We start from the raw sequence: 12,989 nt of genomic DNA on the forward strand, positions 1-12,989 counted from the left end.
AGCTTAAACCTCACAGGCTACGGCTAGAGGAGCGCTAGTGTGTGGTCACAGGGCACTGCTTCCGACACACGAGAACAGTGCCCCTCTAGACCCACTAGCGCCCAGAACCGCTACTGCGGAGCCAGGGAAAGTTCCCCCTGGAAAGCTGTGCCCTGTTAACCATCACAGGGTGCAGCAAACATTAGACCACCGCCCTGAGCGTGTACTGCGTCTGCACATGCGGTCACCACTAACCAGCCTGAGCTTGATGCACACTATCTGTGCATGGTGCCGTGAAGACGGACGCTGCTACACATGCGGTATGGTGGTGCTTGTGCTGACTGGCGCCCACTGGCACTAATGGATGAGAGCTGAAAGCACTGCGGCACTAAGCAGTACCAGTACTAGGTGCTGACTCTACTCTGTGACCTAACTCATACACACCCGAGGGAGGGGAGTCATAATGAGTCATTCACCTGTCTCATACATCCATCATCACACACACCACTATAAGAATAAGAGTTAATCTCTATCATAGCGCATGGCGGGGCGGCCATACGAGGCTTTTATAGCCACGACCTTCCGGGCCTTCCTGTTGGTCCAATCAGAGCAGGAGCAGGACCTGAGCATGTAACCTCCGATCTCCAATGAGAGATCGTCCCACGGGCATGTTCAGTGGACTGAAAGGAGGACTTAGTCCCTGGAAGTAGCTCGCTGCTGACCAGCATGCGTTGCTATAGCTGGACCAGAGGTAGCAGCAGCAACCAAACCCACAGTGCTAGTCTGAGCAGAGCTCTGGGATCGACGAGTCTGCTGAGCAGCCTCCTCTGCGGCCGGAGAGGAATGGGAGACCGCAGAAGGCAAGGCTCAGAATTCATGCTGTGCAGCGACAGGAACCTGACGCCTAACACTGTGGTGACCTGATCCATAAATTAATGCGTTTTTGAAGAGTTTGTCAGCTGCTGCAGATCCAGGGGTTGCCAAAGCAGTGAAATGAAGATATAGAGAATTTGTGGATTCCTGAGGAAGAAGTGCTTGTCAATTCAAAACGCGTTGAATAAAAACATCATGATCAATAAATTCCTGATAACTGACGTCTTCAATAATCGGCAGCGAACAAAAGCATCCACAAATTCTCCATATCTTCATTTACCAAGATAGTCATAAAACACAAAATAGTTATGTCTACTTTACATTTACACCATTTCACAAATGTATTTTAATTTTGTTAAATAATGTTAGAAGTTTTCAAAAATTATCAGCAATTTTTCAGATTCTCAAAGAAATAAAAAAAAATGTATTTTTAAGGGATCTATGCAGTATTCAAGTGACTTTGGGGGACCTACTGTACATTTTGGAAAACCCACATAAGCAATACCATTTTAAAAACAGCACCCCTCAACAGATCCAAACCTGCTGTAAGGTAGTTTTTTAACCCTTCAGGGGCTTTTCAGGAATTATTGCAAAATGAAATTACGGTAATTAAAAATTATATTTTTACCACTAAAATTGTTTCTGATACCTGAACACTATAGCAGACAGACTCTGAGGCCACACAGCCACAGTGCCAGTAGGGTTAAAGACTATATCTCAGGTCAGCAAAATAAGATATTGGTCGTCCTTAACCCCTTCACGATGCGGCCAATTTCCGTTTTGGCATTTTCATTTTTTCCTCACCTTTGTCTCAGAGCCATACTTTTTTTTATTTTTCTGACCATGCAGACATATGAGGACTTGTTTACGGGAAGAGTTGTACTGAAATACACCATTCATATTACCACATAGTGTACAGGAAAATTGGGAAAAAATTCCAAGTGGGGAGAAAATGTGAAAAAGACACACGTCTGACATTGTTTTTGGGAATTGTTCTTACTGTGTACATTTTGTGGTAAAATGACCTCAAAATATGATTCTGCACAACATCAGTACGATTATGGCAATACCCAACATGTCTAGTTTTTCCTTTTATTTTAGTGGTGAAAAATAATTAGGAGTTTGAAAAATAATCTTTTGGGGGTTGTATTGCTATTTTCCGAGACCTGTGATGATTTCATTTTTCTGTTGCCGGAACTGCGTGTTCCTTATTTTTTTTGCAGGAAGATAATGTTTTTCCAGCATTTTGGGATCGATATGACATTTTGCTCCCTTGCTACAACATTTTACAGCCTTGTTTACAGCTGCATCCCAATCTTCTCATTCTTCTCCATTGATATTTTTTATTGATACTGATATTGATAATTGATGCAGTAGGCAGCCATGTAAACTATACATTTAAGGGCCTGTCACACTAAGCGATATCGCTGTGTCTGATACTTACCTCCGACCGATACCCCGCTGGTTATCGCTGATCGTGCGAGAACGTCCTGGACTGTTTCTCGTCGTCAGCTTCCTGCGGCGCTTCCTGTGGAGAGACGAGCGACGAGCGTGGAGCCGGGCGGGAGGACGTCAGGATCGCCTAGTGTGACAGGTAAGTAGCGACCCCCGACCCCTGCGATGTCGCTGGTGAGATCTGCCTGTGTGGCAGCTCACTAGCGACCACTTAGCGATGAACCAGCGATCCTGACCGCGTCATATCGCTGGTCGTGATCGCTGGTACATCGCTAAGTGTGACAGTACCTTTAGACTTCAACCACAAGTACTCTTAGCCCTTCCTATAATTTAAGAACCAGGTTCACTTAAAGGGTGAAAATCTCACCATACCGGCCTGAAATCAGGCAGAGGAAATGTAGCAACTCTCTATTTACGAGTCTACGCTGTGCTCCATTATCTCTCTTCAAATGGGAAACACTTGTTACCTTTTTAACCCAATGTCCTGTTTATAGTATGAAAAGAATTTGATTTTTGTTTCTGAAACTTTGTTTGGAATTCCTTATTAATTAAGAGGGCACATTACAAGTGGATGTGAAATGGTAATGAAATCCCAAGCTGTAACTAATCTGTTTACAAGGCTTGACGTCGACATATTATAACCCTGTGACATCATTTCCTATATGGAATGGCTTGGTTCTCTTATCTTATTGGCACTGTATTGTTATGTCAGGGAAATAAATATTTGTACTGCCATAACGGATGCTGAAAACCTGTTGGGTTACTGTACTTTTGTCACCACTTTGTTTTCTCTGTACACGATGTACTCTAAATTAGAAAACCTATCACACATCTATATCTATAAAACTACTTTCCACAAATCAATAGAAGTGGTCGGAAACTCTATAAAATTAGACTTGTCACCTCTCTCCCCAGCCTCCAGCACTAATCATTTATGTTGCATTTATACAGCATGATTGTATCTGTTAAATATCCGCCGATCACCTGAGAGCCGCATGATATAGAGATAGAGAACCCGATTCCAGCGATGTATCACTTACTGGGCTGCTTGCTGTATTTTTTTATAATATCACTGCTTTATTATTAGATTATGACAAGAGAGCTAGTCAACCTGCTGCCATGTAGTCCTCCATATTCATGAGTTCTCTATAACCTCACCCCACCACTAATTGGAAACGTGCTGCATATTCAGTGTACAGAAAGCTGCCAATCAGTGGTGTGGGCAGAGTTATACAGAGCTCAGCATTCAGAGAACAGGTAGAAAATAAGATAATGATTTATTCAAAACTACAGCAAGCTGCCCAGTAAGTGATACATCACTGGAAACAGGGTCTATGCCCTTACATCATGCTGCCCATGAGGTAGCAAAAACCTGGAGACAGATTCATTTAACTCCTAAAAGCATTTTTCTATAACTGATATTTAAACAAGTGAAAGGACTAAGGAAAAAGAAAGAGCGCAATAGGGTCTTATCTGGGTGGAAACTGGAAAAAAGACTGATAAAATCTACTCACCCTTTCCAGGAAAGATATAAGCACATAGACCAATGTCAGCTTGCTGCACGCCCGAGGGTCCACTCCGTGGCCACCAATATAACTCCTTTTAGATAGAATATCAGGCTTATTGTGCGCTGCTGGACCAGATACAATTACTAGCAAATGAAAAGTTTAACCATTTATTTTCCCAACGCGTTTCAAAGTGTGAACCAATTCTTCCTCAGGGGATGACATATAGTCACTATATGTCATCCCCTGAGGAAGAAGTGGTTCACACTTTGAAACGCGTTGGGAAAATAAATGGTTAAACTTTTCATTTGCTAGTAATTGTATCTGGTCCAGCAGCGCACAATAAGCCTGATATTCTATCTAAAAGGAGTGATATTTAAACAAGACATTTAATGTATACACATGCTGTTGCTCTATCGTGTTTTGTAGCAGAAGAACATACAAACATGGGTGCACAGCCTAGATAACCACTACAGGGTGCTGCATCGTGCCCTGTGCTAACCAAAGTATGCTAAGTAACAGAAAACTTGTCACCCATGATGACCCATGGCTCATGTAGCCCAGACATCCCACACGTATCACTGTAGGTTATAGCTTCATCAGGGAAAGTGCTTCTCTGATGAAGCCAAGAGTTAATATGGAGTGTCTGGGCTACATGAGGAATGGGTCATCATTTGTGACATGTTTTCTGATGCTTAGCATACTTTGGTTAGGAACCTTATCCAGCACTGGGCACTTTAGTTGTTATAAAACAATCCAGCTCACCGATCAGGACATCATGAGGCTCGGAGCATGGAACCGCCGTGTCTTGGTGTATTGAATTCCAATGAAGAGAAAATCCATGACTAAAGGTGCTATGACACCTGAAACGCATTGATAACGCAATTTTTTTGTCCGTACTATGCTGAATTTTATCCTCTATTTTTGCAAAAATCTGAGTGAATAAGGAATTGTTTTTTCACTTCATCCTTGAGCTAGATTTTCTCTTCATTGGCACTTTAGCTATTACAGCTTTGGCTGAGAATAGTCTATGAGCGATTTTCATATGCAGCTATAATTACCTTATAAGTATCTTTATATACCTGCTATAGACTTTTCTTGTGTCTATTATTGGATAACTGGATACATCTGGCTACAGCTATTAAAGATTACTATTAATTATTACATTATTTGAGATTTATTACATTGGTTTACTTATTGCACCTTATAGTATATTTCAAACTTTCTGTAGCTCACCTCCAGTATGCCTTGTTCTCACTGGTGTGGGATATAGCGTACCATTTCTTTATCCCTCTTTATACATTTATGCATGGCTTATACTAATTCTATATACCAAGGCTAGCAATACTATAAAAGATGATGTATTATTATGCTGTTATGTCTACATTTTGGTATGTCACCTTGGCCCATGTTTGTACCTGCGTCTCAGGTTGTTGTATTGATATTTTTGATATTTTTATGCTTGTACACTAGTGTTGAGCATTCCGATACCGCAAGTATCGGGTATCGGCCGATACTTGCTGTATCGGAATTCCGATACCGACTTCCGATATTTTTTCAATATCGGAAGTCGGCATCGGAATCGGAAGTTCAAAGTTGATTGACAGCCGAAATGATGTCATCATGATGCGCGGTGTGTGCGCATCATGATGCGCCGTCATTTCGGGCCTTCCGGGGGTCTCTGCCGGCCTGCCGGGGGGCTGTGTGGACTGCCCGGGGTCTGTACCGGCCTGCCGGGGGGCTGTGCCGGCCTGCCGGTGGTCTGTGCACCCTGTGTGGGTCTGTACCGGCCTGCCAGGGGGCTGTGCCGGCCTGCCGGTGGTCTGTGCACCCTGTGGGGGTCTGTACCGGCCTGCCGGGGGGCTGTGCCGGCCTGCCGGGGGGCTGTGCTGATGTCCGGGGGTCTGTGCAAGCATCGTCTGATGGGACTATAAGTCCCATCTGGCGATGCCTGCTACCATGACAGTGATTGACACATTAGCCAATGATGGGACAGTAGTAGTCCCATCATCCGGCTAATGTGTTAAATGTTAAAAAAAAAAAAAAATACTACATACATACTACATACATACTACATGCATGCTACATACATACTACATGCTACATACATACTACATATATACTACATGCATGCTACATACATACTACATGCTACATACATACTACATATATACTACATGCATGCTACATACATACTGCATGCTACATACATACTACATACATACTACATACATACCACATATATACTACATACATACTACATGCATGCTACATACATACTACATACATACTACATACATACTACATACATACTACATACATACCACATATATACTACATACATACTACATGCATGCTACATACATACTACATACATACTACATGCATGCTACATACATAACACATATATACTACATGCATGCTACATACATACTACATGCTACATACATACTACATATATACTACATACATACTACATACATACTACATGCATGCTACATACATACTACATGCTACATACATACTACATATATACTACATGCATGCTACATACATACTACATGCTACATACATACTACATATATACTACATACATACTACATACATACTACATGCATGCTACATACATACTACATGCTACATACATACTACATATATACTACATGCATGCTACATACATACTACATGCTACATACATACTACATATATACTACATACATACTACATACATACTACATGCATGCTACATACATACTACATGCTACATACATACCACATACATACTACATACATACTACATGCTACATGCTACATACATACTACATATATACTACATGCATGCTACATACATACTGCATGCTACATGCATGCTACATACATACTACATACATACTACATGCTACATACATACCACATATATACTACATACATACTACATACAATACATTCATACAATACATACATAGACATACAGTACATATAACATAGAGTAACATACTTACCAATACTTGTCACATTGTTCCCCGAAGCCATTGTCTTTTACGGAATAAATATTAACATAACAAACCACAAAAATACTCACCCACGATCCGAAGCAGTCCACGAGTGTGTCCCATGATGATCTTGGGTAGAGAACTGCAGCATCAGCTGATGCTGCCGTTCTCTACGGGCTGCAGGAATCCAATGATGGAAGGTAGGTATCCTTCCGCACTGTATTCCTCCGCCACTTAAAAAAAAAAAAGTCCCTAGTCTCACTTTATGCCATTGCTGCGTGGGAAATCCCTCTGTCTGGCAGCGCACTCTAAGTCCAAGAATTTATTCCTTATTGAACTGTGGTACGGTTCCGCTGTGGACCGTTGGACGTGCAGCAGGCTGACTTACTATACAAGCTTTATTTTCTCTTTGAGAAGGTGAGTTTAATACTTTCAGTATTTGTACATTTTACCCGGATAAGACCCTATTGCGCTTTTGTTTCAACCCTTTAGTGAAAATAATATTTATTCCGTAAAAGACAATGGCTTCGGGGAACAATGTGACAAGTATTGGTAAGTATGTTACTCTATGTTATATGTACTGTATGTCTATGTATGTATTGTATGAATGTATTGTATGTAGTATGTATGTAGTATATATGTGGTATATATGTAGCATGTAGTATGTATGTAGTATGTATGTAGCATGCATGTAGCATGCAGTATGTATGTAGCATGCATGTAGTATATATGTAGTTTGTATGTAGCATGTAGCATGTAGTATGTATGTAGCATGCATGTAGTATGTATGTAGTATGTATGTAGCATGCATGTAGTATATATGTAGTATGTATGTAGCATGTAGTATGTATGTAGCATGCATGTAGTATATATGTAGTATGTATGTAGCATGTAGTATGTATGTAGCATGCATGTAGTATGTATGTAGTATGTATGTGGTATGTATGTAGCATGTAGTATGTATGTAGCATGCATGTAGTATATATGTGTTATGTATGTAGCATGTAGCATGCATGTAGCATGCATGTAGTATGTATGTAGTATGTATGTAGCATGTATGTGGTTTGTATGTAGCATGTAGCATGCATGTAGTATGTATGTAGTATATATGTGGTATGTATGTAGCATGTGGTATGTATGTAGCATGTAGTATGTATGTAGCATGCAGTATGTATGTAGCATGCATGTAGTATATATGTAGTATGTATGTAGCATATATGTAGTATGTATGTAGCATGTAGTATGTATGTAGCATGCAGTATGTATGTAGCATGCATGTAGTATATATGTAGTATGTATGTAGCATATATGTAGTATGTATGTAGCATGTAGTATATATGTAGTATGCATGTTGCATGCATGTAGTATATATGTAGTATGTATGTTGCATGTAGTATATATGTAGTATGCATGTTGTATGCATGTAGCATATATGTAGTATGTATGTTGCATGTAGTATATATGTAGTATGAATGTAGCATGTATGTAGTATGTAGTATGAATGTAGCATGTATGTAGTATGCATGTTGTATGTATGTAGCATGTATGTAGCATGTAATTTTTTTTTTTTTTTTTACATTCAACACATTAGCCGGATGATGGGACTACTACTGTCGCATCATTGGCTAATGTGTCAATCACTGTCATGGTAGCAGGCATCGCCCGATGGGACTTGTAGTCCCATCGGACGATGCCTGCACAGACCCCCGAAGCCTGCACAGACCACCGGCAGGCCGGCACAGCCCCCCGGCAGGCCGGCACAGCCCACCGGAGCCTGCACAGACCACCGGCAGGCCGGCACAGCCCACCGGAGCCTGCACAGACCACCGGCAGACCGGCACAGCCCCCCGGCAGGCCGGCACAGCCCACCGGAGCCTGCACAGACCACCGGCAGGCCGGCACAGCCCCCCAGCAGGCCGGCACAGACCACCGGAGCCTGCACAGACCCCCTGGCAGGCCGGCACAGCCCCCTGAAAGGCCCGTACAGACCCCAGAGAGGCTGTACAAGGCAAAAACAGGGTTTTTCTTATTCCGATACCGGAAGTCCCATAGACTTGAATGGGACTTCCGGTATCGGAATCGGCGATACCGATACTTTTTTTTAAGATCGGCCGATCCATTCCGATCCGATACTTTGAAGTATCGGACGGTATCGCTCAACTCTATTGTACACCAATAAAAGCTGTTTATATTTTAGAAGTGAGCATCACTAGTGTATTTCTTTTTTTCTTACTCATGTCATAGTGTTGTGTTTGTAGCATCTAAAAATGGAGGCATTATTTAGAGTGGCTTTTCATGCACTTTAGAATGCCAGAAATAAACTGTGTAATAAAAGCCTTTATACTCTCAGTGGAAAAAGTAAAGTATAACCCCATTTATAGGCATTTAGCAGAGATTTCACAATTGAATATACACTGAAATTAATGTATCATCCGAAAGGCATGAAAGGTGTTTCAGTGCCCTAATGTAAGAGTTACAGGTAATGTAAGTGTCACGTATACCTGTCCTGTGTGACACGACCCACAGGTCGGTAACTGAAGCAACAAAACTGTCACATGTACCTGTCCTGTGTGACACGACACGCAGGTCGGTATCTGAAACAACAAGACAAAAGGGGAACACCGGGGAAACAGTTACAATGGTGGGCCCTGCAATTTGGGAACGGGGACGTGGAGGCCTCCTGCACTCCCCTGAGGCAGTGTCCCTGAACACTCCTAACGTTCCCTATACAGGCTCTTCACCTGTTGCCGACCAGGATACCTGAATCCCTCACTAGCCCTGCACCTATCTCTTACTAGGGAACTGGATAGTGCGGACACTGGTCCCACCGCTGCACTAATACACACGAAGGAAAATACACCAACGGGGGAAAACAACAAAACACTTATCTTTCTCTGCTGCAGTCACCGGGCAACAGAGTTCATCACTGAGTTAGCTTTCAGCAGTGGATCGACACCTAAGAGCCAGCTGCTACCTTCACCATCTTTCTCTGCTGCAAACACTGGGCAGTAGAGTTCAGCACCAGATCAGCTTTCAGCAGTGGCTAAACACCTCAGAGCCAGCTGCTAACTTCACCGTGGTTGGAATCCACAAAGGACCTGCTCTAACCAACACCAGCTGATACACCAGGTGACCTTATATACCAAATGAGGAGTGGTCACCATCAGCAGAGAAACCAAAGACATGCAATAACCCCAGTAACCACCAGGGGCAAAAGGTAAAGCAAAGAAAACTATCAGACATGTAATAACACCTGTGGCCACCGCGGGCAAAAACCCATATTAAGGCCCCAAAGGCCTGAAAGGGAAAAAAAAAAGGTTTAAATGAGGGAATCCAGAATCTGACACAGGTCCAAGAATTGGACTGTGACAGTAAGGGGCAGGATGTAGAAGATGATGTCAGGCTTTTACTATTCACTGGACCAGCAAAGCTTCTTGATAAATACAAAAGGGAATAGGTAACAGTATTAGTAATAAAAACCCAACATTTAAAAAGGTGTGATGGGTTAAAGTGGGAAATGACTACCTGAAAAAACTAGGCCTTAACCATTTTTTTTAAAGTTGCTCAGATTAACAAGTACTCACCTGAAAAAGTCCAGCTTTGCTGAAGAAGGTGAACTGGGCTCTTGTAACAGTATAGAAATCATCTTGACTTAAATTCGACAACAGGCTGGATGGAAGGACAACAGATGCCAATGGGTTATCCTGATTTGTCTTCATGTCAACCTGATGAAAAAATATATTGAAATGTAAAATTCATATTGAAAAGCTCCTTATATCACAGTATTCTTAGCAATTTGTCATATTATTTTTATTATTACCGTATATACTCGAGTATAAGCTGACCCAAATATAAGCCGAGGCCCCTAATTTTACCACAAAAACTGGGGAAACTTATTGTCTAGAGTATAAGCCTAGGGTTGGAAATGCAGCAGCTAGTGATAAATTTCAAAAATAAAAATAGATACCAATAAAATTAAATTAATTGAGACATTGGCCCCATAAGATGCTCCATACAAAATATCACGCATATAATGCTCCATAAAGTTGATGATGGGCCCCATAAGATGCTCTATACAAAAATATGCCTCATATAATGCTCCATAAAGTTGATGATGGCCCCAAAGATGCTCCAAACAAAAATACGCCCCATATAATGCTCTATAAAGATGATGATGGGCCCCATAAGATGCCCATATAGTGCTCAAATGCAGTTTATATCGTATATTGCTGCTGCTGCAATAAAAAAATTACATATTCACCTCTCGTCGCTGACGTATCTGTATGTGTGTGCGTGCGCACGCGTGTTTGTTATGTTAATTGTAAATAAGTCACAGTTCACTACACCTTAAAATCGGAACTGTTACTCTGAGCTCCAACGCTGAAGGATGAGCCATTGTATGAGGTAGCATTCACTTTGGAAACTCCTAAACACAAGTTTCGTGACACAATGCTGACAGATGGTCCTGGGAACTGAATCTTTAAAGCCAGAGCTTCTATTGTCTTTAGTGCTCTGAAATAAACACAATAACAGAAGAAGTAAGATCTAGGAAAATATGACATCATTGCCATTCACTAACATCCCTCAATAATTCACTTCTTAGGGTAGCATTGAGCACTATATTAAATATTTAGAATTACCTGTATCCATTCTGAACATTTTATTTGTACGATCTGCTTTAAGAATGGTTAGAATTGTTGCAATTTATCTGAGTCGTCAGTACTGTTGTATTACTCCAAGAATAGCTAATTGATAAATCAATGAAATATTAAGAAATACGGTACTTACTGAGAAGAGGATGTCGCTAATACATTGTCTGAACTGTTTAATATATTGGAAAACACAGTTACAACAGTTGAGCCCAGGTCAGCATTAATGTCAGCAGCATCATTCACTATTTTCTTCAGTGTTTTGACAACATCATTAACTTTCTCCTGCGTTAGCTCCTGGCCGCTCCCAGTAAGATTTAACAGATTGGCCAAATCTTCAGCATTATCTGTAAAATGACACATTGCTTAGTCCATATGATTTAGCACAATAAATCCTCTTAACAATTTCAAATCTTTATATAGTCATAGTAAACAATTTAAGATCCAGCATCAGATAAAAAAAATCACCAAAAATCTTTATTAGAACTTCATTAAAAATGTTGTACAGACATACTGATGTCTGACACGTTTCGCCTTACTCAGACTCTTAGTCATAGGTTGAATATGGTACAGGCATATTGTTGTTCTGACGTGTTAAGTCAGATTATTATTTGCAGCCTGTTTGACTAAGAGTATGACTCGAAATGTGACAGAAACAACAGTATGCCAGTACTACATTTTAATGAAGTAGAAAAGGATGTCAGGATATAACTAAGAGTCTGACTGACAAGAACCATGTAGTATGCCTGCACTACATTTTTAATGAAGTTCTAATAAAGTTTTATTGGATTTCTTTATCTGGTGCTGGGTCTGAACTTTTTACTACAACTATATGATGTAATGCTTGGAGCCTTATGAGCTTAAAGGGCTTGTCCATTCCTAGGAAAACTCCTCAAACTAAATGCTCAGCTCCAATAAAATAATAAAGCAGATACTCACCTACCATGCTGTCTCCATTCCAGCTATGTCAGTACTCATGGACCAGGGGCTGTGATGTGCTGGAACAATACTTAATGCCTGTCGCCCAGTCAGCGCTGGTGTCACAGACTCCGCTTTTGGACAAACTGAACATGAAGAGGAAGTCAGGGATCAGCTGCAGCCCTGGCTTCCTCTTCATTTTCAGCTTGTATTAAGGCAGAGACAGTGACGCCAGTGCTGAATGGTCGCAGGCATCACAACACCTCATCACAGCCCCAGGGACAGCAAACGCCAACACTGTGGGAATGGCGCCAGCACCGGAGTGCTTTGTTATTTTATCGGGGCAGAACACTTAGTTTAAGAAGGGATTGTCATAGTAGTGGACAACCTCTTTAACCAGTATACTAAAAGGGGGATTGCTTGCAGACTACATCTAATTAGGTGGTAATGAACACCTAATAACTGTTATGAATGGGTAGCCGAGGAGAAAATAAAAAACAACACAAGCTAAGTCTCAGAAAACCAAAGAGGTTGGTAACTATGCAGACTGCAGATCCCAGATTCTAACCACATAACTAGTAGCAGTCGTAGAGCATTCCTACGTTGGTCCTAGACGC

At 41.3% G+C, this 12,989-nt stretch overlaps 1 protein-coding gene across 5 annotated transcripts in view; it reads right to left on the reverse strand.

Moving 5' to 3' along the window:
* The window catches only part of ADGRG6 (adhesion G protein-coupled receptor G6), a 233,546-nt gene that overhangs the window by 47,543 nt on the left and 173,014 nt on the right, over positions 1-12,989 (reverse strand). For all 5 annotated transcript variants that reach the window (XM_073557709.1, XM_073557708.1, XM_073557706.1 and 2 more), the window contains 3 exons: positions 11,594-11,801; positions 11,152-11,317; positions 10,390-10,530 (listed from right to left, as the gene is read on the reverse strand). In XM_073557709.1, coding sequence (XP_073413810.1) covers positions 10,390-10,530; positions 11,152-11,317; positions 11,594-11,801 — 515 coding nt within the window. The remainder of the gene's footprint in view (positions 1-10,389; positions 10,531-11,151; positions 11,318-11,593; positions 11,802-12,989) is intronic.

This window comes from Dendrobates tinctorius, unplaced genomic scaffold (genome assembly GCF_039654945.1).
Source record: "Dendrobates tinctorius isolate UK_male_01 unplaced genomic scaffold, ASM3965494v1 ptg000250l, whole genome shotgun sequence".
In the NCBI taxonomy this organism is placed as follows: Eukaryota; Metazoa; Chordata; class Amphibia; order Anura; family Dendrobatidae; genus Dendrobates; species Dendrobates tinctorius.